The sequence below is a fragment of the Macaca fascicularis genome, chromosome 15 (assembly GCF_037993035.2).
Source record: "Macaca fascicularis isolate 582-1 chromosome 15, T2T-MFA8v1.1".
In the NCBI taxonomy this organism is placed as follows: Eukaryota; Metazoa; Chordata; class Mammalia; order Primates; family Cercopithecidae; genus Macaca; species Macaca fascicularis.
Window position 1 is genome coordinate 44,919,608 of NC_088389.1, and position 27,074 is coordinate 44,946,681.

At 46.2% G+C, this 27,074-nt stretch overlaps 2 protein-coding genes across 12 annotated transcripts in view; one reads left to right on the top strand and one right to left on the bottom strand.

Moving 5' to 3' along the window:
• The window catches only part of FKBP15 (FKBP prolyl isomerase family member 15), a 55,280-nt gene extending 44,319 nt beyond the window's left edge, over nt 1-10,961 (top strand). For 2 of the 3 annotated variants that reach the window (XM_005581033.4, XM_074016790.1), the window contains exons 22-28: nt 1,818-1,973; nt 2,797-2,949; nt 4,716-4,841; nt 5,772-5,879; nt 6,453-7,174; nt 7,890-7,986; nt 10,323-10,961. In XM_005581033.4, coding sequence (XP_005581090.3) covers nt 1,818-1,973; nt 2,797-2,949; nt 4,716-4,841; nt 5,772-5,879; nt 6,453-7,174; nt 7,890-7,986; nt 10,323-10,400 — 1,440 coding nt within the window. In that variant the 3' untranslated portion in view covers nt 10,401-10,961. The remainder of the gene's footprint in view (nt 1-1,817; nt 1,974-2,796; nt 2,950-4,715; nt 4,842-5,771; nt 5,880-6,452; nt 7,175-7,889; nt 7,987-10,322) is intronic. The other variant, XR_012424459.1, reaches the window with a different exon arrangement.
• SLC31A2 (solute carrier family 31 member 2) lies at nt 2,945-27,074 on the bottom strand. 9 transcript variants are annotated; one of them, XM_065530188.2, is made up of 6 exons: nt 26,968-27,074; nt 19,970-20,036; nt 17,089-17,168; nt 16,071-16,621; nt 14,847-15,018; nt 13,642-14,434 (listed from the first exon to the last, which is right to left on the bottom strand). In XM_065530188.2, the coding sequence occupies exons 4-5, from the start codon at nt 16,364-16,366 to the stop codon at nt 14,850-14,852; spliced, it is 465 nt and encodes a 154-aa protein (XP_065386260.1). In that variant the 5' UTR covers nt 16,367-16,621; nt 17,089-17,168; nt 19,970-20,036; nt 26,968-27,074; the 3' UTR covers nt 13,642-14,434; nt 14,847-14,849. The 9 variants fall into 9 exon arrangements, with proteins under 9 accessions (XP_065386262.1, XP_065386261.1, XP_065386260.1 ...); XM_065530190.2 differs by lacking the exons at nt 13,642-14,434; nt 14,847-15,018 and adding an exon at nt 2,945-3,508 and having other exon boundaries at nt 16,071-16,260; XM_074016791.1 differs by lacking the exon at nt 17,089-17,168 and having other exon boundaries at nt 16,071-16,260.

Consider the following 27,074-nt stretch of genomic DNA (forward strand, 5'->3'; position numbering starts at 1 on the left):
TCCCCTCTCTAATCTCATACATTAGAGGTGACAATTATAAAGTATATGATCCTTCCAGATTGTTTTCTGTATGTAGAAAACATACATTCACACTCACACACACATACATGTATGTATACTGACAACTTTTTTTACATCACATTTTATGCTTTTTAGGAAAATATCATGGCCTTGTACTACATAAGATCTTTCTCATATTTAACTGCTGCATAGTAGCCAACTGTGAGGCTGTACCATAATTTATTTAATTATTCGGATGGATATTTATGTTTTTATTTTTTCATTATTTTAAACATTGCTTCTATGGACTTTCTCATATAACTGTTTTTGCAAATTTGTTTCAGCATTTGTATAAGATGGATTGCATGAGTAAGAATCATGGGATCAAAGGGAAGGCTACATATTTGAAGTTTTATAAATATTACCAGATTATCCTCAAAGAATAGTGCTTACACTTTCAGCACTATGTGAGTGAGCCCATTTGTCACATTCTTCCCCATTCTACATATATCACTTTTTCTAATCTTCATTAGTCTGACAGGTGAAATATGTTATCTTGTTCTAATGTGTTTTTTATTAGTAGTAAAGCTTTCATATATTTAATACCTATTTATATTTCTTAGGTATCTCTTTTTAGTGTCCTTTATCCTATTATTAGTTTGATTTGTGAACCCTTTTAAGGGTATCAATCCTTTGCCAGTCATAGATGTTGTAAATATTTTTCTAGTTTGCTGTGTTTTCACTTTATTTGTAGTATATTTTGTTGGTTAAAATGTTAATATCAGGAAAGACTAAGTGAACAAAGTGAGGACATTTCTATCTTTTTGTATGTTCTGGAATAGTTGAAATATGAAAAGAATAAACTGCTCCTGAGGGTTCAGTAATCGCATTAGTAAGACTGTTTTGGCCCAGTCCCTTTTAAGAGGGTAAATCTTGGTCTGCAATTACATTTTTTTTCTAGGATTTTTTTTCTATTTTATTTATTTATTTATTTATTTATTTATTTTTTATTTTTTTTTTTTTTGAGACGGAGTCTCGCTGTGTCGCCCAGGGTGGAGTGCAGTGGCCGGATCTCAGCTCACTGCAAGCTCTGCCTCCCGGGTTTTTACGCCATTCTCCTGCCTCAGCCTCCCGAGTAGCTGGGACTACAGGCGCCCACCACCTCGCCCGGCTAGTTTTTTTTTTTGTATTTTTTAGTAGAGACGGGGTTTCACCGTGTTAGCCAGGATGGTCTCGAACTCCTGACCTCGTGATCCGCCCGTCTCGGCCTCCCAAAGTGCTGGGGTTACAGGCTTGAGCCACCGCGCCTGGCCTTATTTATTTATTTTTAACCAATTCCTTCTAACCTCTTGGCTGTTTTCAGTTTGTCATTACTTTAGATACTACTATAGTGACCATCCTTGTAACACACTCTTTATGACTGTGACTTATTGAATCCTTAATTACAATTTGTGGAATTTCTGGATATGTATGTTTTTAAAGGCTTTTCAGAGGATTACTATCCAAAGAGAGTATATCCATTCATTTTCTTACTATCAGGGTATGAGAATGTCTGATTTCCTGTACCCTCATTAAAGTTAGGATGGGTTCCCTAGCTCTTAATAGAGGGGTAAAGTTCTTCTTGTCTTCCTTCTCCTGTCACCATTTTCCTCACCCAGTAGCTAAGAATGTTAAATATTTAGGGGAAAATTAAACTAAAAAATGAAGTTTCCAGAAATGGAGTAAGGATCCCACAAGGTAATTAACTGCCACCGCCATCATCCCTTTTGATTCTCCGTTAACAAGCTAGAGCTGATGATGGTTCTCCTGTTCCTAAGAACCTCTCAGAAAGGAAAAAGAAGTCAGCTCAAGAGCGTTCTCAGGCCGAGGAGGAGATAGATGAAATTCGCAAGTCATACCAGGAAGAATTGGACAAACTTCGACAGCTCTTGAAAAAGACTCGAGTGTCCACTGACCAAGCAGCTGCAGAACAGGTAATGGGAAACTGAAGCACTTTGGAAATAGAGGGAAGGTGTGAAGGACTAAGAGAGAAAAGCTTCTAGTTTCTTCCTTACCCTTTTAGGATGACATTTCTCATAGCTGATACTCTCACTTTGGAGAAAGGTAGATAAAGTAATCCAGATATATGCCAGACAGCCAGGAATCGAATGGAGAATCTTCTTTCTTTTTTTAAAGCTTAGTTAATATTTAATTACATAAGTAAAAATGAAAAATACTTTCCTTACAAAAAAACTCCAAACATGATAAGGCCAAAGCCATCAACCATCAGACACCATCCTTCAGGCACATTATCATCCTTGAAAGGAAGGGATTTATTTAGGTCATCAGGAAGGGAACCAGGGATAGTGGCAGGACACAGCTGGATCTCTAGTCTGTGCAACAGCAACCTTTCTCATTGTAAGTTTAAAATTTATATGCATATGTTTGTTTAATTAGAGTTCATTGGTGCCCTCGGTTTGACCACCTCTGGGAATTTTGGTGAAAAAAAGTTTCTGAACCTATAAAATTTAGGGTTCAGACCCTGAAAAGCAATGATCACATGACCCTGCCCTCCAGGAACCTATCTAAATAGGCACACTTTTGTCTGCTTGGAGTACCTTTTGGAGTCCTGACAACCAATGACATCTTGGAAGTGCATTTACTTTAAAAGTAATGAGAGTCTTTTAAACAGTTTCCCAGTTAAATCTGGGCTGTTAGCTTATTCTTTTGCTTTTTGAAAGATGGGCTTCCCTAGGTGCAATGGAATCTCACTCCCCTGCCCCCAAGGATGGTATGGTCATTACTTTCTCTTGGCAGCTGTCTTTAGTACAGGCTGAGCTACAGACCCAGTGGGAAGCAAAATGTGAACACTTGTTGGCCTCCGCCAAGGATGAGCACCTGCAGCAGTACCAGGAGGTGTGCGCACAGAGAGATGCCTATCAGCAGAAGCTGGTACAACTTCAGGAAAAGGTACATATTTTTCTTGAGCCAAACAGTTTAGGCAGCCCAGTTAATTTGAGGCAAGCAGGCTGTTTGAGTCCTGTTGATCCTTCTAAGCCTAAAAGTTATTAATAGCTAGAAGACAAAACCACACTTGTTTTTAGCTTGTCAGGTATCTTTTACATACTTATTTGGGGTGATAGGTCAGTGACCTGGAAAAAGAGAGAACAGCACCAGTGTTCTGGAACATGTTTTCCATTATTATTGGATCCTTCATTTATTAAACAAATATTTATTGAGAGTCAGTTGTATTCCATCCACTGTGTTAAAGAAAGTGCATACAAGGAACCTGTCCCTCACGTATCTCACAGTCAAGAAAGGGAGACAAAGAAACAAAGATAGGCGTTAAGTGCTGTGGGGCCCAGAAGAGGAAGTACCCAGGAGAGCTGGGAAGGTTTCCCAAAGGAGGTGACATTTGAGCAGAGCCAAGAAGGACAAATAGCTTTGGTAAGGCAGCAAAGGAGGCAGAACATCTTGGGCAAAGGCACTGAGATAAGTTGGAGGCTGGGGTGTGGTGGGATCATCAGGCCTGAAAAAGAAAGAGATGGGACATGGCTTAGGGTCATGGTATGAAAGTCCATATTCGAGGTCAGTTTCTTTCCCTAAAGTGTCCAATTGAAAACTTTTGGCTCAGAGATCTTGGAGGCAATCTTGCAGACAAATGGGTTGCTGTTAATGCTGAATGTTTATGTCTAAATGACTAGAGTTATTACCTACCCTCCTGCTCTTTTTTCATTATATTTTTGACCTGATTAAGAACAAGGCAAGCGACCTTCTTGGGAAAGAGAAAGTGAAGTTTTGAGTTGAAATTGAGTGATGAGGAGATAGAATTCTCTGAGGCAGAGGGCCTTGGGTGGGGGCTGAGGGAGTGGACACCAACAGACCTAGGTGAGCTTAAGACTTGATGTTTAGAGATGCCGGAGAGGATGTGGAAAAATAGGAATGCTTTTACACTGTTGGTGGGAGCGTAAATTAGTTCAACCATTGTGGAAGACAGTGTGGTGATTCCTCAAGGATCTAGAACTAGAATTACCATTTGACCCAGCCATCTCATTACTGGTTATATACCCAAAGGATTATAAATCATGCTACTATAAAGACACATGCACATGTATGTTTATTGCGGCAGTATTCACAATAGCAAAGACTTAGAACCAACCCAAATGTCCATCAATGATAGACTGGATTAAGAAAATGTGGCACATATACACCATGGAATGCTATGCAGCCATAAAAAAGGATGAGTTCATGTCCTTTGCAGGGACATGGATGAAGCTGGAAACCATCATTCCCAGCAAACTATCAAAAGGACAGAAAACCAAACACTGCATGTTCTCACTCATAGGTGGGAATTGATCAATGAGAATACTTGGACACAGGGCGGGGAACATCACACACCAGGGCCTGTCAGAGGGTGGGGGACTGGGGGAGGGATAGCATTAGGAGATAGACCTAATATAAATGATGAGTTGGTGGGTGCAGCAAACCAACATTGCACATGTATACCTGTGTATCAAACCTGCACGTTGTGCACATGTACTCTAGAACTTAAAGTATAATGATAAGAAGAAAAGAATCTGAAATAAAATTGTCTTTTTATTATATGCAAAAAAAAAAAAAAAGAGAGAGAGAAAGAGACTTGATGTTTAGGGTGGTTCTCCTCCCCCTGGGTTTTCTGACCTTCACCTGGTAATCCAGGTTCCTGAGGCCACAGCCACAGTCTGTTTGTTTTGCAGTGTTTAGCCCTCCAGGCCCAAATTACAGCTCTCACCAAGCAAAATGAACAGCACGTCAAGGAACTAGAGAAGAACAAGTCCCAGATGTCTGGGGTTGAAGCTGCTGCATCTGACCCTTCGGAGAAGGTGAGCTGGTATTTCAAAGGAGAAGCATTCAGAAAGAACATGGCCAGTATGTTGTGTTAGTAGCTCTTTTTCTAACTTTAGTGATGTTTTATTTGTCTGATGACTTTAAAATGAACCAGATTTGGTGTTTGCTTGTGTTTAAGACGGAGTCTCGCTTTTTTGCCAGGCTAGAGTGCAGTGGCGCGATCCTGGCTCACTGCAACCTCTGCCTCCCAGGTTCAAGCGATTCTCCTGCCGCAGCCTCCTGAGTAGCTGGGACTACAGGCATGCGCCACCACACCCAGCTAATTTTTATATTTTTAGTAGAGATGGGGTTTCACCATGTTGGCCAGGATGGTCTCAATCTCTTGACCTTGTGATCCGCCTGCCTCAGCCTCCCAGAGTGCTGGGATTACAGGCGTGAGCTACCGTGCACGGCCCAGATTTGGTTTCTTGAGTTTAAGGAGCTTACAGTCTAGTGGGGAAAACAAATACATACTTATATATTAAATGGCAAACCCAAAAGAACCCTATCTTTCTGAGGTTTTGACAGGTATAGAAAGGGCCTCTAACCACAGGAGAGAATGGGACTTGGGGCGTGTGCCCAGCATCCACTGGCCTCTGACCCTTAGAGCCTATGGCAGCTCCTAGTGGTGCTCACAGTGGGAGGGGGACATTAAGCAATGGTCTTTAAGCAGTCCTGGGCACACGGACCACAGCCTGCCTGCGCTTAATAGGTAACTCTCATGACTAGCCCTTCTGTCAAAATGCTGCTCATTATTTAATATCATCCTCTCCACAGTGACAGACTTCAGTGTCTCTGCTTATGACCAGCGGTATCCATGTAGAGATCTAAGATGGCTTCATTTTGGCCTTCCAAACACCTCTCTGGGATTTAATGCATCCTTTAGTGACTTGATTTTGGCAGCATGTGTTTTGATGTTCACACAGGTCAAGAAGATCATGAACCAGGTGTTCCAGTCCTTACGGAGAGAGTTTGAGCTGGAGGAATCTTACAATGGCAGGACCATTCTGGGAACCATCATGAATACGATCAAGGTACAGCCAGCCAGCTGTCGATTGTTTCATCGGAATGGGCGTTTTGTTGCTTAAGTACTTGCTAAGGGATCATGAATAAAATAATTGTTCAAGGAAGGCACAGTGGCTCATGCTTGTAATCCCAGCACTTTGGGAGGCAAAGGTGGGAGGACTGCTTGAGGCCAGGAACTCGAGACCAGGTTGGGCAACATAATGAGACTTTGTCTCTACTAAAATTAAAAAATTAGCCGGGTATGGTGGCATGTGCCTGTAGTCCCAGCTACTTGGGAGACTGAGGCTGGAGGATCACTTGAGCCCAGAAGTTCAAGACTATAGTGAGCCATGATTACCCCCGACTGCACTTCAGCCTGGATAACAGAGCAAGACCCTGTCTCCAAAGAAAAAAAAAAGAAAATTATTCAGGACTGTTCCTCAGTAATTAGGATTCCTGGAGTGACTTGACAGATACAGTCAGCCTCTTTTAACAGAAAAGAAGCAAGGTCATTTAAACTAGATGACCAGTAGTGTTAATAAGAATTAGTAGTGGCTACTGTGTTCCTTTCAGTGATCATCTCCTCCTTGGCTTTTGAACAGATGGTGACTCTTCAGCTGTTAAACCAACAGGAGCAAGAGAAGGAAGAGAGCAGCAGTGAAGAAGAAGAAGAAAAAGCAGAAGAGCAGCCACGGAGACCTTCCCAGGAGCAGTCAGCCTCAGCCAGTTCTGGGCAGCCTCAAGCACCCCTGAATAGGGAGAGGCCAGAATCCCCCGTGGTGCCTTCAGAGCAAGTGGTCGAGGAAGCTGTCCCGTTGCCTCCTCAGGCCCTCACCACTTCTGAGGATGATGTACACAGAAGGAAAGGGGACTCAGAAGCAGAGGCACTCTCAGAAATAAAAGATGGTTCCCTTCCACCCGAACTGTCTTGCATCCCATCCCACAGAGTTCTGGGGCCCCCGACTTCAATTCCACCTGAGCCCCCAGGCCCTGGAACCATGGACTCTGAGTGTGAGGAGTCACTTGCTCCCAGCCCAGTGGCAGCTAAGCCCAACAACCCACCAGGAAAGGTCTGTGTCAGAGAAGTAGCACCAGATGGCCCACTACAAGAAAGCTCCACAAGACTGTCCCTGACTTCAGACCCCGAGAAGGGGGACCCACTGGCCTTAGGGCCTGAAAGCCCAGGAGAGCCTCAGCCTCCACAGCTCAAGAAAGATGATGTCACTAGCTCCACTGGTCCCCACGAGGAGCTGTTGAGCACAGAGGCAGGTTCCACAGTTGCAGGAGCAGCCCTCAGATCCAGCCATCATTCCCAGCATTCCAGGTATGTTCCTCTGAGCACTGCTTCAGGGACAGGGTGGCTATCTGTGGTGAGGAGTGTCTCTGTTTTTTCCAGGGCTGGCAACTCATCCCTCAGAGACTAATTTACTGATGTCTTCATTCATTAGTTGATGTATTAATTCAGCAACACCTACCACGTAGAAGGCTCTGTGGTAGGCACTATGATAATGTGGTGGGCACTGCGATAGTGCAGCGGGCGCTGCGGTAGTGTGGCGGGCGCTGCGGTAGTGTGGCGGGCGCTGCGGTAGTGTGGCGGGCGCTGCGGTAGTGTGGCGGGTGCTGCGGTAGTGTGGCGAGAGCTGCCGTAGTGTGGTAGGCAAGGCAGGTTTGGTTCTTGAGTTTAAGGAGTGACAGTCAAGTGGAGAAAACAAACAAATACATACTTATATATTATAAAAGTATAGTAAGTCCTTTTAAAAAAGAAACAGGGCACTATTCTAAAGGAGTTGTTCCACTTTAGATAGGGTGGCTAGGGTAGGATTCTGAGGTCACATTGAAAAGATGACTCTGGCTGTAGGTTCTGAAGGGGGCCACTGTAGGGTGTGGGAAGAGATGGTGGCAGCGGAGGTGGGAGGAATTCCTGGGCAGTCACCAACGCTGTTGAATCCTTACCCAAGGGCCGGTGACCCTTGTAGGTGGTGGGCAGTGTGACCTGGAGCAGGAACAGTAACATTTTCTATGACTTGATTCTCCTTCAGTCTCTCTCGGGATGAAGAGGATGAACTGTCTAAAGGGGCAGCTCTGAAAGCTCTGAGGCCCAAAGCACAGCCTGAGGAGGAAGATGAAGACGAGGTGGTAAGGAAATCCCAGGCACTGTCAAGTCCTCACGCAGCCACCTGGGGGCTCTTCCCCACTGGCTCTGAGAAGAGAAATGGAGCCTGTTGGTGGCCCACTCCCTGGGCTCTGTGTGCAGGGCCCTGTGGGAGCAGGCTTGGGGCTGGGCTGGGAGGGCGCAGCTCTGTAAGCAGATTAGGGGACAGTCACATACCACTTTACTTTTGAGAAAGAATCATAGTCTCTGTCCATGCAGGAATTCGTTCCCTGAGAGCAAGAAAGCTGAGCTGCTTAGTCCTATATTGGAATGCCGAAGCCTTAGGTTTCCCCAAATCTGCTGGGATATTATTTATATTTTAGAATTGGAAAGGACTTTGAAGATCATCTTGCCTGGCATCCTTATTCATAGATAAAGAACCTGAGGCTCAAAAGGATGATTTACCCAAAGCCACAGAGTGAGTTAATGGCAAAGCTAGGACTAACCCCCAGGCTCCTGTAAAGACTGCCTGTTCCTGAGCATTTTCCACTTAGCCCGCTTTCCTCCTGCCTTGTTTTGTCGTCACAATATCCCTGGGCACAAAATGGGTTCAGTATTAATAGCACAGCTTCATTTAACAGAGAACAAGAGTGAAGGCCAGGAGAGGAGGGCACTGATAGGGACTGAATTAGAACCCCGCTTCTCGCATCTGCAGTTCCCTACTGTGCTCGGTTACAACCGTTCTGGCTGTCCCTAGGCCATTCTGATGGCTCTGAAATGCATATGGAGAACACAGGTGGGCTTCAGGCTCAGTCCATCCAAAGGACAGAAATATGAGAGTGAATGGGGCAAATTTTGTCCCCTCATGTATCAGTCAGAGTGGATTTTGCCTTTTGCCAAAACCTTGAGCAGAGAGCTGTGATAGATCTGGACTCCAGCTTGTATGTACCAGAGCCCTTCCCTCTTGCCTGTGTTCCTTTGGGGAATGTACCAGTTCCTTCCATTAGCCTTTCTTCCCAAGAGTTAAATTTTCATTTGAGAATCCAGAATACCAATTCTGCCCTAAAACAAAAGGAAGAAAAGGGGGAAAACCCAACTGAGTATATTCTAAGTGACTGCCCTAAATATAGTTGGAAGCTTTTGATTATATTGTTGGTATTAGTACCAATACCAGTATTTTACTGGTATTAGTATCAATACTGTCAAGTTAACATGTATTTCTTGGGTACTCTGAAAACGACTTCACAAATGTTCTCATTTAATCTTCTACCAATCCAATGAGTTAGGTACTTTTATCCCATTTTATAGATCAGAGGGCTGAGGCTCAGGAAGATTAAATAATTTAACTAAGCTTATATAGCTAGTAAATGTGGAACCAGAACTTTAGTCAGGACAAAACAGAAGCTGTGAGCCACACTTGAAAATCCTGTACTGTCAGAGTTAGAGATCACTTCATTGATGTCCGGAGAGAAGTACGAGGTCTGGTTAATTGGTAGTGACATGGGAATTGCCCAGAGACTTGTGTACACATCACACTGCCTTCCCTTTTGCCTGGCCCTGTGAAGATGGATCCTGGTTGGCAGTAGCTCACCAGAGCAGAGAATGCCTTAGTAGAGACTCTTCGGTTCGTGCCTGTCTCTAGCATCAATCCCTTCTAGCCGGGTAGGTCCTGTTCCCTTGCCAATCCAGAGGAGAAAGGTCAGGAGCTCAAGTTGTGAAAAGAGTGGGTCTCTTATGGCCCATCAGTCCCTTTCAACCCCACTACCTTAGCTGGGAGGAGCAAGGGTAGTGCCAGTCAGGCTAGAGGTGTGGGGGGCTGTGGCTCCGTGTTCTTCATCTCTTAGGATTCTCCAGTTGGCCAAGCCTCCACGTTCAACTCTTTTTCAAATGATGAGATCACACCCAGAGCCAGTCAGGCCACCTTAGGCCACAACAACAGTGTTTTTTCATATGTGGTTGTCTTCTTCCCAACCTCCCTACTTCCCACTTCCTCTCGCTCTCTCAGGGCTGCTTTGCTTCTGTTTCTTTCTCCTGCTCCAGTGTTTCCTCTTTGACCCTTCTTTCTTCACACAAAATATGTAAGTTACTGCATGAGAGGAAAACCTGTCAAATCAATACATGTGCTTCACAAATAAATGACAAGATCAGCCAAACAAAGTTCGTCTTTTGTCTCTGTTGAAAAGATGGCCTCCCTTCTCTACCTGCTTGTCTCAGCTTTATCTGAAAGCCTAGGTTTGCTGGCCTCAGAGTTGGCCCTGTCAGTACAACCTCCTTTCTGAACCAGAGCTGGGAACAGAAGTTGGATTGCTTCCACTCACAGGTGGAAAGTTGAGTGGTGCAGGGACAAGTGAGGACTGACTGCTCTTTCCTGTTTTATCAGAGCATGAAGGGACGCCCACCCCCAACACCCCTTTTTGGAGATGATGATGATGACGATGACATTGACTGGCTGGGATGAAGACCCAGGAAACTGGTGCAAAGGTTTCTCTGCAACCCTTCCCTAAGCATGATTTTGCACAGCCAGCCCTGGGTCTAGGTGAGCCACAGGGTGAGGTCAAGGTGAGCATTCTGGGAACAATAGTTTGGGCTCAGACAGTGGCTCGGCCACCTTCTGAGCCCCACCCCCACCAGACCTGGTGAAGAGGATCATAACCATCTTCAAAAACACTGGATTTTCAGCAGCAAGTTGGAAGAAGGACTGGTAGATTCCCCTCCAGCCAGTCACCTGTAAGAGTCTTGTCCTCTGCCAGACTTTTAAATCTCTTCATTAACTCTCAGACTGACCTGGGAGCCCTCCTCTACCTGAATCCAGTGCTCAACTGTGCCCCGGCAACAAGTCAAGTCACCTGGGTTGAGGTCTTCCTGGTAGAACCAAGGGAGATTACACCATCTTAATCCCGGTGCAGTTAACAGCCTGGCCTATAGTCCTGGGACATGTATCTTCTTCTCTGCCTTAAATCTGATATAAGAGGCCAATGACTATTTGAAAATAAAACTAAAATGAATGTCTATAATGAAACTTGACTCAAGCCCTTGACTCAAGCCCTAGAGAAATTGAGTTTGGTTCCAAGGGCTGTCTGTGCTCCTTTATGGGAATCTAAGGGTAGGAGTCTTACAGATCTGGGTCAGTTAACGTGCACAGAACGTTGTGGCGTATTTACTCCCTTTGTTACCTAACCCTGGAACTTTTAGGCTTTCAAAGAAAGTCACCACTGTAGTACTAGCCCATCCCTGGGGCATGATGGCTCTCTTGCTCCTGCAGGCTTAGTCCTGCAGTCTAGGAAGCCATGCAGAGAAGGTGGGAGGGTCCCTTCTTTCCATTGTTCATGGCACCTGAGGGATTCTTCACTTTGAGAGCAGCTTCCATTCCCTTAGAACTCATGGGACCAGGACTAATGCAGAGAAGAGCAGTGAGAAAATATTTGTGGTCATTTTCTTGATTCCAGGATCTTCCAAAGATCATGCAATCAGTCTTTTAAAAAATAGAATAATTTTAATAAAAATGTTCCTTGATTTTAAATGTTTACAAGATAGGACTCAAAATTCCACTTCATCTGGCCTGGCATCATCCTTGCAGGCTTTGGATGTCTCCCAGGTGCGGGCCTGGGGGGCAGTGAGAACTAATTATTTCTTTGTTGCTTAACAAAAGGCAGTGCCGTTTGGCACTTTATACAGACTGGCTTATCTCCAGCAACCACTGCAGAAGACAGTGTTATCACCATTTTATAGAGAAAACTGAGACTTAGAGAGGTAAAGTAATTTGCCCAAAGTTACATAGCTAGGAAGCCTCAGCACAAGAATTCAAATCCTGGCCATCTGATTCCAGAGCCTGGGCTGTTGGTCAGCACAGCAGCATTCCCTGCCTGACTGTCACTGGTTGGGGGAAGGGGCGGTGATGCTTTTAGAAACACAGGCTTCTGGGCTCCACCTCAGATCTTCTGAAACAGAATTTCCACCATTAATGGTAAAATAGAAAGAACATGATCTGCGTTCACATCCCTGTTCCACTGGGTGCTGTGTGGTGTTAGCCAAGTTACTTACCCTTTCAGCCTTGGCCCCCTCATCTGACTTGATGAAGAAATGGACTTGGGGTCAGGCTGCCTGGCTCTGAATCCCGGCTCTGCCACTTATTAACTAGTGACTTTACTTAACTTCTCTGTGCCTGAGCTTCTCATTTCTAAGATGAGGACAGAAATAGTTTCTGCCTTGTCATGAAGATTAAATGAGTTAATTTTTGCAAAGTGCTTAGAAGACTGCCTAACAAAGAATAAGCACTATATAGATATTTGTTTGTTTTTGAGTCAGAGTCTTACTCTGTCACCCAGACTGGAGTGCAGTGGCGCCATCTCGGCTCACTGCAAGCTCCGCCCCCCTGGGTTCACGCCATTCTCCTGCCTCAGCCTCCCAAGTAGCTGGGACTACAGGCGCCCACCACCATGCCTGGCTAATTTTTTGTATTTTTAGTAGAGACAGGGTTTCACCGTGTTAGCCAGGTTGGTCTTGATCTCCTGACCTCGTGATCTGCCCACCTCTGCCTCCCAAAGTGCTGGGATTACAGGCATGAGCCACTGCACCCGGCCAGATATTTGTTAAATTTAAAAAAATTTTTAATTAGGAATTTAGGAAAAACATCACCTTTTGTGACTGGGCTCTGAAGAGTGAAGCAATGGACTGCCTACTAGGTCTACCCATATAATCACTGTTTCTAAAGCACAGATATATATATATATATATATATATATATATATATATATTTTTTTTTTTTTTTTTTTTTTGAGATGGAGTCTCGCTCTGTCACCCAGGCTGGAGTGCAGTGGCATGATCTCGGTTCACTGCAACCTCCACCTCCCAGGTTCAAGTGATTCTCCTGCCTCAGCCTCCTGAGTAGCTGGGATTGCAGGTGCCTGCCACCACGCCTAGCTAACTTTCGTGTTTCTAATACAGATAGGGTTTCACCATGTTGGCCAGGCTGGTCTTGAACTCCTGGCCTCAAGTGATCCTCCTGCCTCGCCCTCCCAAAGTGTTGAGATTACAGGTGTAAGCCACCACACCCGGCCTCTAAAGCATAGATTCTTAAAAAGAAAAAAAAAAATTAAGTCCTCTATTCTATAAAAACTGCAAGTGTCTAACCACATTTAAAGAGATTGTCAAACTGAAGAGTTTTACGAGATGGACTGTTGACACTCCATCAGTGAGAACACACCTGCTCTACAAAATCTTAAACTTATTGAGACACCAGGCAGCTTTCCAATTCCCTGCAAACATGGGGGAATGCCCTGATCAATCCTAAAGGTGTGACATACTCTACTTTCTAGGGCAGTTATTTCTTATTATATATTAACTAGTGGCTATTATATTTGCTTCTGCCCACAGGTAGAGAAGATGCTAAATAATTGTGCCAACACAGGTGTTTATAGTCTGTGTGACAGTTACTTTTCTTATAGCATGTACTCAATTAATACTTGTTATATGAATGAAGAACGACTTGCCTCAGTTGGCATTCTGGGGTGTCTACCTGGGTGCAGCATTTCAGGGCTGGGTTTCCCTGAGCAGAGTTGTCTTTGTAGTAGGTGGATGGACTCTGTTCTCAGACAGGCTTATAAAGAGCACTACCAGCTCTATTAGCCCCACTCACCCTCTGCAGTTGTTATAAGGGTTCAGGTGCTTTCTGTTGGAATGAGGAGAACAGAACAGTCATAGACTATTTAAAAATACATATTTACTAAAATGTATTTGTTTTTAATTCCCAAAGCTTACAACCATCTTTTCATCTAGTCTGTGAGGTATTTAGTATACAGCAGTGATTTTTCTCTTTCCTTTTTTATAAAGTGAAGAGGTTCAACTATCCAGAGAGTCCCATCTAACTTAAAAAATGTAATGGCTTTGGTTGGATTGCATCTTCAGTCAGTACCTGCCATGGCTTAATCAATATTTTAAGTGAATGAATCATGTTTCCCCACCAGATCATTACGAGTAAGCAGTAAGTAATAAATAGAGAACATTAAGTATTGAACATTATTAGATGCAGTTTTTTGTTTTGCAGAGAGGAAAGATGAGGATAAAGAAGGGCATTAAGGCCATGAAGAGCTTCCCAGACACGCACGGCCATCAGATGATCTTCTTCCTGCAGGCAGTGCCTTCTGGTGGAAGGAGCTCAGTCTATCAGAGAATAAACCAGGAGCCTGAGAGCAGTCCTGTGTCTCTGTCTTTAATCAGCTGTCACTTATTCTCCCCCAAGGAAAGGGAAGTAGGTCTCAGCAGTTGCTGCCATCCATCATGAATAAAATGAAATCATTTCATTAAAATTTTTTTTGTATGAATGTGCAAAATTGCCAACTAGGAGTTCAATGGGAAAAATAAAGTTTGTCAACATGATCCATAGAAGAGATGATCTTCATGTGTTCCAAAGGCAGAAAGGTGAGAAAAAAAGATCTAGCTTGGTCTCTGTCCCTCAAAGACAGAAGAGGTCAGGAAGTCCAATGGGCGATGCTCCTGTAGATAAGGCACAAAGCAGGAGAGCTGAGGGTGTCCAGGTTCCATGCCCTGCATCACCAAGAACCCTTCTCCCTGGCTTGAAATCTTTGGAAATTCCTGGTTTGAGTCACAGAAATGCATTGTCATGGGCTCAGTAACCCTGCCACCCCTGTTCTCTCCATTCTCCCTTTGGTCACAGCAGCCATCTTAAGACACAAGACCAGGCCTGGGCCCTATGCAGGCTGGCTGAGAAGGAAGGTTGATACAATGGCCTCCAAACTCCAGGGAGAAAGTGCTGGCTTCAGCTCAAAGTTTCCAGGGGCTGGGAATAAGGTGGAGGAATAGCCATCAGAAGAAAGGGCAGTTGGAAGTAGTGTCTGGAAGAGGGGTCCCTGTGTCCCTCCAGCCTCAGTGCCTGCACATTCCTCACCAGCTAAGCTGTGCTGAGAAGTGGGTAAGCTAGGTAGTAGCCCACAGCAGAGCCCAGGACCACACCAAGGAAAATCCAGGTGTTGTAGGACATTACGGCCAGCATGATGAAGTAGCCGATGACCACCTGGATGACATGGATTAGAGACTGGCCAAAGTGACACAAATACCACCTAGATAAAAAGGAGAAGCAAGTTAATCCTGGTAATGAGCTGGTAATGAGGAAGCTGGGAGTTGATATCAGGGAGTAGAAAGCTGTTGAGTTATGTGACCTGATTATTTATAACTTATATGCTTAACCCAGGAGAGATTTCTTTCTGCCCCCCCCACCCCCCCCCACCCCCAGAAAAAACTCAAGAGATTTCTTTTTAAAGAGACATATCTTCACTACATTTGGTGCCGAGCTTCCTGGCATCCTAGACAAAGGGGAAAATGAAGGTATCTGTAATCTGTCTTTCTGATAAGGAATAAGAAAATCATCAGTAAGGCATATTTTCCCCATGAATCTACTTTGGGAGGCAGTATGACAATGGAAAGAAAAAGCATGGACTTAGGTGACATATCAGTTCCTAGTCCTGCCACTTACTAAAAGTGGCCTAGACAGATGTCTTAACCTCTCTGAACTCAAGACTCCTTATCAGTAAAACAGGAATGAGAATACCTCCCTTGCAGTACAGTTGTGAAGATCTGAGACACCCATGTAGGGTGGCTAGTGATGGAGTGGGCAGGCTTATTAAGCACAGGTGAGGCTGGGGCCGGGCAGAGGGCAGAACAGGGACCCTAAATGGTTGCCTGATTTGAGTGGGAAGGGAGGAGAGGAGAGCTTGTCTTCCTCCTCCCACCAAGTGGGATACATTGCTTCAGGACAGCTGCAGATCCCCTCCTGGATATGGGAGCCTAGTGACCCATGGAACTGGTGAGATTTGGGGGAGGGTGGGTGGCCACCCCAGTTGCTAGATAGGGGCCTGCATCTGAAGATCACAGTTCCCTAAAGAAAGCCTTCTGAGCCTTTCAAGTGGCTGTTCACAGAGAGTGCTTTGGCCTGGGCATCAGGAGACATAAGCTCTAGTTGACTTGGCTATTTATAACCATTTGTTGGCAAGTCCTGGTCCTTCCCTGGGCCTTACTGTCCCCTCTGTGAAGTGGGGCTAATGCTGTCCAGGCCAGCCTGTCTCCCAGGGTGAATGTGAGGCCTCTGCCCCTTTCCCATACCCACTGCCTGTACCTGTGGTGGGTTCTGCCAACAGGGGATGAATCTGAGCCTGCAGAGTCTCCGTCTGTCTCTGCGATGGTCTGCTGGCTGATAGAGGTAGGCAGGTTCACCAGCACCTGGTGGAGCAGCTTGGCTTTGCCAACCTTGATGCCTTCATACAGTACAGCCAGGAGCAGGAGCACCAACACCGAAAGGGCCATGCCTGTCAAAGGAGGCAGAGTTGTGGAGACCTGGCCAGGCCAGCACTGTTTCCCTTCCAGCACCTCCACCTGTTCATGGAATCCACTCCATCCACCTCTCTCTTGCATCTTCTTCCCCACCCTTGCTGAGCTCTGAACTTCTGCACTGTCTTCACCAGACCTTTCTTAGCAGGATTGGCCTACTGGAGTGTGGCTTTGAGATAAGGAAGAGAAGCCGCCTGAAAAAGCCAGGGGCTGAGACTGAAGAAGCCATGTGCCATCACCCCAGCCACTCCCCTGGCAGGCTGCACAAATCTGTTGTGACTTCTTGTTAAGGGATGAGTACTGCAAGGTCCTGTTTATATGTAAGTACGCGAAAAACGTCTAGAAGGAAAGATAAACAGCACAAGAGTAATAGTTATCTCAGCAAAGTAGGATACGGATGGTTTTTATATTCTTGCCTAACTTTCTAAGGTTTCTTTTATATATATTACTTTTATATTAGGGGAAAAACCCAATAAATTATTTTACAGAAAATATAAAGTGCTTATTAGAGCTGCTGTGTAAAATATAACTTAATTACTACTTTCGTTTCACTAAGAGGGATAATAAGCGGTCCAGCTAAAGTATTTTACTGGACTCTGCAACATAATAAGAGATATATATCCTGTTTCTGCCCTGGTTTCCTGGCACACGACTTCTAGAGCCCTTGGAAACTCTGAAGTGGTGTCTTTTTATATGCTAATGAGATGACTGATGGCTGAGGCTCCTGGATGGGCTCTGGATGGGGGCTGGTTGCCAGGGGAGCCAACCTTGTGCTTGGAGGTTGGCACTTTCAGCCCACTTCCTACCTCTGGAAGGAGAGACGGACTGAAGGTTGAATTGATCACCAGTGGCCAGTGAGGTCATCAATCATGCCTCTATATGAAGACTCCATAGAAACCCAAAAGAATGCAGTTAGAAGGAATAAGTTGTTGTATTCAACAGTACAGTAGGGAAATTATAGTTAACCATAATTTATTGTATATTTCAAAATAGAATTGTAATGTTTCCAACACAAAGATAAATGTTTGAGGTGATAAACACCCCAGTTACCCTGATTTGATCATTGCATATTGTATATAGGTATCAAAATATCCCATGTACCCCAAAACATGTACAACTATTATATATGAATAATTTCTTTAAAAGGACAGGATTTGAAAAGCTTCCAGCTGCTGAACACATGGGGGTACCTGGAAGGTGGCAAGCCCAGGGAGGGCCTGGAGGCTCTGAACCCCTTCCTACATGCCTTGCTCCATGCATCTTTTCCTCCCAGCTATTCATTGTACTTTTTATTTTTTTCGAGATGGAGTCTCGCTCTGTTGCCCAGGCTGGAGTACAGTGGCGCAATCTTGGCTCACTGCAACCTCTGCCTCCTGGGTTCAAACAATTCTCTTGCCTCAGCCTCCCAAGTAGCTGGGATTACAGGCACCCCCCACCACGCCTGGCTAATTTTTTTGTATTTTTAGTAGAGACGGGATTTCACCATGTTGGTCAGGCTGGTCTTGAACTCCTAACCTCAGGTGATCCACTCGCCTTGGCCTCCCAAAGTGCTGGGATTACAGGCATGAGCCACCGCACCTGGCCCATTTGTACTCTTTTAAAGTGTTTCCTTGAGTGTTGTGAACCATTCTAGCAAATAATTGACCCCAACGAAGGTGTTATGGGAACCCCGATGTATAGTCAGTTGGCCAGAAGTACGGGAGACAAGCTGGGACTTGCGATTGGTGCCTGAAGCAGGGGGCAGCCTTGTGGGACTGTGCCCTTAACCTGTGGGATCTGCACTAACTCTGGTTAGTGTCAGATTTGAACTGAGTTGTAGGACACCCAGCTGGTATCAGAAAATTGGTCACTGAGGGAAAGCCTACACATCTGGTCACAGAAGTGTGTTGAGTGTAAGAAAAGGAAAAACAGTCGGGTTTTTTTTCCCAAAGGCTCCCCGGAGAAAATCATCTGATAGATGCAGGTTTTTAAAATATAAAATTATAGGTAATTTCATGTACATGGTGAAACTTCAAACAGTGCAAAAAAGAATACAGTGAAAATTCAGGCCAGGTGTGGTAGCTCATATCTGTAATCCCAGCACTTTGGGAGGCCGAGGCAGGTGGATCACTTGAGGTCAGGAGTTTGAGACCAGCCTGGCCAACATGGTGAAACCCCGTCTCTACTGAAAATACAAAAATATTAGCTGGGCATTGTGGTGCATGCCTGTAGTCCCAGCTACTCGGGAGGCTGAGGCAAGAGAATTGCTTGAACCTGGGAGGTAGAGGTTGCAGTAAGCCAAGATCGTGCCACTGCATGCCAGCCTGGGCGACAGAGACTCCATTTAAAAAAAAAAGAAAAATCAGTTTTCTTCCCACCCCAATCTCCCTTCACCCCAATTCTCCTCCTCAGAGCAACCTCTGTTGCTCAATGTATATATCAGCCTCTGTTTGTCCAAATGACAGCATCCTATCTACACATACTCCTTTGCATTTGACTTTATCATCCAGTTTTACCTCAGTTCACACAGATTTACCTTTTCCCCAGTGGCTTCATCGTATCTGTGATAGATTATATTTTACAAAGACAGCCACTCCAATATATCCAACCCCACATCCCCTTCTTATGATGTCAACATTCTTGCCATCAAGCAGTGGGGTCCATGTTTGTTCCCTCTCCTTTAGCCTAGGAAGACCTTCGTGACTGCTTCAGCCAAAGAAGGCAGAAGTAATGCTATCTGATTTCCAAGGCTAGGTCTTGAAAATTCCACATACTTCTACCTTGTTCTCTTGCGACACTCGATCTTGGAATCTAGCCACTCTGCCATGAGGAAGCCCAAGCCATAGGAGATGCCACACGTAGGTGTTCAGCCAACAACTCCAGCTGAGGTCCTAGCTAACAACCAGTATCAGCCACTTGGCATGAGAGTGAGGAACTCTTCCAAATGACCCTACTTCCAGCCACAGTCTGACTATACTGCATGAGAGACCTTGAGTGAGGACCACTCAGCTGGGTCCAGTCAACTCATAGCACCTTGAGAGAGAATGATAAAATGACTTGTTGTAAGCCACTGTTTATTTAGCAATAGATAACAAGAAATGGTAGCCCATTGTAGGGATGACCATACTTTATTTAATCTGCACCCGCAATAACGGGCATTTGGGCTGTTTCCAGTCTATTTTTAAGATGCAGTTATTTAACTTGAAAAATAACTTTTTCATGAATTAGTGACAAACTCTGCCTTTTCAAATCAAAGGAATATTCTTCCCTTTCAAACTGGTGTCTCATCTCCAGCAGCTGCTGTGGACTTCTGAACTGGTGCAGAACAATGAACGCTGGATAAGGAAGGTGCCAAGTGGCTCCCGGAAGCCTTGATCTAGTTGTGGCTCTGATGCATACTTACTGTGTGACCCTGCATGAGTCTCTCTTCCTGTCTCTGGGCTTTAGTTTCTTCCCCTGTAACAGAGAGAAAAGCTGCCTCCCTGCCTCTCTCGGCCTTTGTGAGGATCAGTAAGATAATGGTGCCCTTTGCGATCTGAAAGGGAGTGGTTGCAAATGGAATTATGAATGTGAAGTTCCTGCTCAGTGTTTATGCCAGAGGAATCAGCCTCACTTAAATGCCCACCGAGAATCAAGAGAACCCGGATTCTCCCTTGCCTCGTGCTACAAGGCTTTCCAAGCTACAAGTTTGAGCTTCCCAATTCTTACCAGCAGGACTGTGGACACTCCAGAAATCAAACAGAAGCACCACCGTATCTGAGAAGATGAAATGCATCTGAAAGAGAAGGGAATCGGCATCATGGGGCGCGGGGCAGTGGAAGTCATGGTCCTTAATGCTCTCCAGCGCCTCCTCCGGGAGTCCAGAAAAATGGAGTCTTTGGAAGTGTCAAAAGGGCCATCAGAAGTCATCAGGGCCAACTGAGGCCATAAAGAGCTGAGACTTGCCCAGGAGGGTCAGCAGCAGAGCTATAAGTGAGCTGGCCCTGCTCCATATGAGAATAGAGGTGTGGGAGTGCCCATCCTCACTGGGCCAACTGGCTCGGGATGTGACAGTGTCCTCAGACTATGTGGGGATGTCCCCTCCATGCCGTCCAAGTGCAGGTGCAACTGCCTCCTCTTACCCCCTGGGGCCCTAGCCATTCTACTGCAGCTCCGAGACGGGCTCCCGTGTGATGGGAACCTAGAGTCCTCTTTGTTCTGCGGAGTCTAGACAGATCCCACAGTGTTTATCGTCAAGGGGCCCAGAGGCAGCTGTCTTCACTGTACTCCACATCTGTCCACTCATTCACTATACATTTGCTGAGCCCAGTTCGTGTGCCCGGCATTTTGGAGGCAGATTCATGTATCTGACCCTGGTGAGTTCACAACCTTACAGGAAAGACTGCAGGTAAAAGCAGTGACCATGCAGTGCCTGTCAGATGCCTTTTCAAAGGGTGCTTGCTCCACGCTGTGTTCAGGGTGGCATCAAGGGCTTTTTCTACATCATCTCATTTCATTGTCATAATAGTCCTCTGTGTGACAGGGACAGTTAGGCCCATTTTATAGGAAGGAAAGCTAGGGAAACTAGCCTTAGAGAAGTAATTTGCTGGTGGTCCCAAAGCTAGTAAGTTGGCAGAGCTGGGATTCAAACCTGTGTCTAGCTGGATTCCAGAGCCCTGGACATTCCAGGACACGGTGCTTCCTCCCAGTCTCCAAGAGAAGAGGGTACGGTGGGAGCTGGATGGTAAATTTAGACGCCCACACCAGGCTTAACGACTGTTTGGAAAGATGAGGACCCAACAGATCTATCAGTTAGTTCACTCTCTCAGGGAAGGGAAGGCAGCCTCTGGTCCCCAGGTAAGCCCTTCTCAGCCAGCACAAGCAGTTCAGCAAACACTGTCAGTGTTACCCAGCTAAGGAGATCCTGGCTGAGTTGTAATCAGCTCGTGGAAGCCTTTGCCTTCTAAGACAATGGCCAAATATTAGAATCCTTGAATGTCAGCACTAGATAGAAGTATCCTCAGAGTTTTTAGTCCCATGGCTTTCAACTTTTTTTGCCAGGGAACACTAGCCAATTTAAATCTTTCTTGTAATTCTGTGATATAAAACATAGGGCTCAGGATGAAGAGGGGAGAGAAATCTAAGCTCTGCTGAAACTCAGTTTGAAAAATGCTGATTTGGCCCAACTTCAGTCCCTCTCCATCGCCTCTCATTTCCAGATGAGGGAAATGAATACAGACAGAGAAAGGGATTTGCCCGACTTCCTTAGAAGCGTGATTACTCTTAGTTTGTGTTCAAGGGAGGAAGATATGAACCCACTGAGACTGGGTTCTTGTGAAGGCTGTGGAGGCCATCAGTTCTTACAGAAAAGGAGTTCCGGTAGAGGCAAACGTCAGTGGGGGGTGGAAGGATAGGCAGATTTGATTAGCTGCCATTTTGTCAGGAAGCTGTGCCATGTGGGTATCCCGTAGCCTCCCGGAAACCAGAGCCACAAACTTCTGCTTGCAGATGACAGCCCTAAACCACGGGCCTTGCATGTTCTAGTCGTCTCCAATCCTCCCCCTCTCAATATTTAGGACCAAAGGAGATAGTAAATAATAGTAGACTGAGTCTAGGATTTGGAACAAAACAGATTTGTTAGCCACAGCCTCTCTCTGGTCTCAGTTCCCTCCGAGGGGAGCTGGGGGAAAACTCTGCAAAGCCATCCACACAAAGTGACACACAGTAAGGGCTCAATAACCCCAGTGCCTTTTTTTCCCCATACATGTCAAACCTGGAGGGGTGTTTCTCAGAAGTGTTCCATGGGAGAAGCACAGGATACTGGGGAAAATGGATTCTGTGGTCAAGGGAGTTTGGGAGAGACTGGAATTGGACAAAAGGTTTAACAGCTTTCAGCACTGCCAGAAGCCTGTACCTCTGAAAGCCTGTAACTCTCTCCTCCCTTTTTTCTTGCTGAGTGTCCTCTGGGAGAGAATCTCATAGACTATCCTCTAGGAAGTACTAATCTAGAGCAACCGTCTTTTTTCATACTTGGGAAGGAAATGACACTTACTAATTATTCTGTGCCAGGCACTCTTCTAAAAATGTTATATGTCTTCATAGGTGGGAATTGAACAATGAGATCACTTGGACACAGGAAGGGGAACATCACACACCGGGGCCTATTGTGGGGAGGAGGGAAGGGGGAGGGATAGCATTAGGAGATATACCTAATGTAAATGACGAGTTAATGGGTGCAGCACACCAACATGGCACATGTATACATATGTAACAAAACTGCACATTGTGCACATGTACCCTGGAACTTAAAGTATAATTTTAAAAAGTTGTATGTCTTAACTCACTTAATTTCAAGGGGAGGGGATGATGATTCTTAGCTCCATTTCATAGATGAGAATACTAAGGCAGAGAGAAGTTAGGTAGCTTGCCAAGTTGCTAGCTAGAATTTTGCCTGGGTGGGCTGGCTTCAGATTCTGTGCTCCTAACTGCTCTCAATGCAGCTTCTCAGGGGAGCACCAGAAGTCCAAGGGGCAGTTGTGACATGCCCAGGGTCACATTGTGAGTTGGTGGCAGCATCAGGACTGGATCCTGGGTCTTCTTACCAGGCCCTCATTTGGCAAGAGGAAAACAGATGCTACATCGCAGAGAAGAGCCCACTTTCTTGTGCAATACTAGACAGAGAGGAGGGCTGTGCTGTCTTTTGGTTGTTTTAACATTTCAGGAAGATATGCAAATAGCAGAAGAAGCTGATATGGCCACTTTGGAACAAAATATGGGAAGAAATTGGGGAGGGGAAGGAATGTATGAGAAAAAGTCTCTGTGCAATTAGGATAGTCATGCTTAGCCCCTCAAGGATGCTCAGCCAGTAGCTGGCCCGTATTTCCTGAGAAAGGTGAAGAGTACACCTTAAATAAAGGAAACAAACAAGGACCAGTCTGGGGATGGGAGAGTAAGACCAGAGCCCAGGGACAACAGTGGTACAACAGGATGAAAAGGCAAAGAGGATAGGGTGGGAGGGAGGACACTGGAGTGGATCACAGGTGTGGATGACGATGCTGTTATAGCCAAATCCGCAGAGGCAGAATCAGTCCCGGGTGAATCACTGGGAAACCACAGGCCAGTCATGAGCTCCACACACACTGGCAAGTGGCTTAGTGTAGAGGGATAGCAGCAGCTGCTTAGACTCCAGGGCCTTATTAAAAGTGCAGATTCCAGGCCCCTAATTAGAGTCCAGGGGCAGAGCCACAGGAGGCAGGGAAGACATAGATATTAACCAGCCCCCTTGAGGAGATTCTGAGGCTCAGTTCACCTGGTTGCAGTTTGAACACAGGCAGCAAGGCTAGTGGTTAGGGACACGGTTTCTAAAGCTGCACTGCCTGGATCTGCCTCCCAGCTCTGCCAGGAACCAGTTGCGTGGCCTTGAGCTGCAGACACACAGAAAGCCCCCTGTGGACCCCAGTCTCTTCATCTGTAAGATGAGGATAGGACTCTAGGAACCCTTTCCTTTGGTTTGGCCTCACTTTCACAGGCTCCCATCTTGAGCTCTATCTACTGTTTTCCTGAAACCTTGTAAAAGAAAAAAGTGCTAGCCTGGGCAACATGGCAAAACCCAGTCTCTACGAAAAATACGAAGATTAGTTGGGCGTGGTGGCACGTGCCTGTAGTCCCAGCTACTTGGGAGGTGCTGAGGTGGGAGGATCACTTGAGTCCAGGAGGTGGAGGTTGCAGTGAGCCAAGATCGTGCCACTGCACTGCAGCCTGGGTAATAGAACAAGACTCTGTCTCAAAAAAACAAAAAACAAAACAAAACAAAACAAACAGTGAGTGTGCCTCTGTTTCCAGGTTGGACGGGGCACCACATCTATGCATCTCCTCTCAGATTTGGACACTGCAGCTTTGGGTTTGGTAGAGACCTGGGACTAACCTGGCTGTTCTACTCCCTACACACAGCTAACATGCCTTTCAGTGCCAAAGGGGGTCTGATTTGTGTCACCAACCCCTGCCTGCGCCTACCCAGGGACTGGGCTCACTGGAGATGGTGGAGCTGCAGGACAGAGAAAGAAATGTGAAAGCATCTGATTGGAGAGAACAGCCACACAGCTCCGTGTCTCCTGAGGGCCTGCATGTGCCTGCACCGTGTTCACCTTCCATTTTTTATGCCTCACTCCCTGTGACATCTCTGCAGGTGCCTACTATTATTAACCTCTTTAAATTAACAAGGAAGGCACAGAAAGGCCCACTTATCTCCCCACGGTCACTCAGCAATCAGGTGCCCAGAGCCAGAGAGCTTTCTGGAAAGCCTGTACTGGTTCTCAAACCTTAGTGTACAACAAGTACTCTGGGTGTTTCTGGGACAGGTGTTTGTGGGGGTCACACTTTGAGAAATCATAGGAACCATGATGGTCTCCTGTCAACCAACAGGGACTGGTCAAGTAAATTATATGAGAGCCTCAAAATGGAAATCTAGGCGGTCACATCACAACATGATAAAAATCATGTTGAAGAGTTTTAAAAATGTTGAAGAGTTTAAAAATAAGAATAGCTTTTACATCCGCCCCCCTCCCCCAACCCAATGGCACTAGCTCAATGTAAAAAGCTGACAGAGTACCGAAAAGAAAGTAAAACATCATTTTGAGTCCTACTGCTCAGAGATCTCTCCTGTTAGGCTTTCAAAAAACATGTGTTGACATAGCAAAATGTTTACACAAGATTGATATACAAAAGCAAACAGGTACGAACAATACTGTGAAACTCCATTTACACTGGAGATGGCCTCATCCTCAGCAGAAGCCACTAGCACCATCTCTGCCAGGTGGAGGTAGGGGTGACGCCCGTGGATCACCCCTTCTCTGAGTCCATTTGGTAAAGCAGATGGCATGAATGGAATGTCCCTAGTGGCTAATTAATCAGTCAGGGAGTTGCCACAACTAGTTTCCTTCTATCATCCTTGGGCCTGAGCCAGTTACCTTAGGAGCCCAAAACAGCCCAGACATGTTTTGTCATAGACCTGAACCCCCACGGAACAGTAAGAGTAATTTGAAAGATTTCTTTTTGTTGTGCTAGGGCTGTGCAGACCCTTGCGATACAGAGATGAATGGGACAAGTCTTTGGCCTTTAGGGAGCTACCTGTCTATGATGGGGGACATTTAAGTGAGCAAGTAATTACAACAGGTTGTAGGTCAGAAAGAGAGGGACAGTGGAGGCTCCCTGGGGGTGCTGGGGACTAAAGCTGCCTGAGAGACACCTGCCCTGGCCAGAGAGCAGTTGGCTAGGACAGTCCTGAAGTCAGAGAAGCAGGAGACAGCTGGGAAGATGAACTGTATGGTATGTTCAGGACTGGAAGTACCTACGGAGTCCGAAGCCCCGGAGGGACAAAGATTCACCTGTCACTCAACCCTTTCTACTTTTGCCTTTTTGCTAGAGGAAAAGATGGAAATCAGCACACCCTGACTTGAGAGAAGCGATCTGGGCTACAGTTTTCAATTAAAAGACTTTGTGGTCAGATAGGCAGGGGGCAGGGCCCCAATCTTGTTTTCCTCCTTGGGATGAATCTTGGCCTCTGACAGTTTAACTGATTTGTGCTTTTTTCAGGGCGGGGCTGTGGTGAAGGAGGGAGCAATCCCTGGAACTTGTTTTCTTCTTTATTTTTCATTTGAGGTTACTTACACTTTGAGAAAAGCTTCCTTTTTTGTAAACAAGGGTTGGGAAGGAGATGAAGGTCCCAGTGCTAGGCTGACTGGCTGGGGAAATTTTGCAAGTGCTTTCCATCTATTTCCCTTTTTAAAGGACAGTTGATCATTTGACTAAACGGCCTATATAGACTTCCTATATCTTTTTTGTTTTTTGTTTTGTGTGTTGTTTGTTTGTTTGTTTGGGAACGTCTTGTTCTGTTGCCCAGGCTGAAGGTCATGGCTCACTACAGCCTAGAACTTCAGGGCTCAAGCAATTATCCTCATCCTCCTGCCTCAGCCTCCAGAGTAGCTAGGATTACAGGCGCCTGCCACCACTTGTGGCTAATTTTTGTAGAGACGGGGTCTAGCTATGTTGCCCAGGCTGGGCCTCCTGTATCTTAAATTCTATGACATTCTTCATGGGATGAAGAAAATGATATGACTTCTTCAAAGACGAACGAGTCTTGTAAGCTGTCGTTCTCTCCAGCCCAGGTGAACCCTACCAAGAAAAACAGCTTGTCCGAAACGCTGTTTTCTGACTGAAAGTGCAGGGAAGCTGGAAAGGAGCTGGGTCTGTTTTATTCCCCAAAGAATCAGGCTACAAACTTAACAAGAGCAGTGTGCGCGCCGGGCTGCAGGCTGAAATGCGCCGGGGCTTTCCCTTTCGTGGAAGCCTACCTGGAATCTCCCAAGGCGCTGCCCTCCGCCCTGGGGCGCCGGCCAGAGGTCCGGGACTGGGGACCCCGGACCCAGCTATCTTCAGCCACCGCGCCCCCACTCTCAAGCCGCGCCACCGCGGGCCCTCGGTAACTGCTCGCCTAGCCGGACTGCCTCCCAGCAGGAGGGACAAATAGAGGAAAACCACAAAGCCACGGCAACCTGTACCTGCCGCGTCCCCCCAACCCTGTTCCGGCTGTTGGCAATGCTGTCAACACACCCCTCACCAGCCCCGGGCCAGCGACAGCGAGGATTCGGGGTGCCCAGATGGCAGCTCCAGGAGACCCCGCCCCAGCCGCCCACCCGCGTCCCCTCCTCTCCCTAGCGCCCGGAACTTACCGCCATGGTGAGCGCGCGGGGCGGGCGTTAGGGCCGCGTCTGCTCGCTCGGGTCTCCTTGCTCGGGTCTCCTCGCTCCGAGTCAGTTCAGCCGCCGCCGCCACCGCC

Excerpts from the sequence above, each read along its gene's own strand:
- SLC31A2 (XM_074016793.1), bottom strand. The coding sequence starts at position 16,366 with ATGCAAGAGAGAGGTGGATGGAGTGGATTCCATGAACAGGTGGAGGTG. Across the intron at positions 15,019-16,070 it reads GTTGGCAGAACCCACCACAG|GTGGTATTTGTGTCACTTTG; the intron begins GTACAGGCAGTG and ends CTTTTTATCTAG.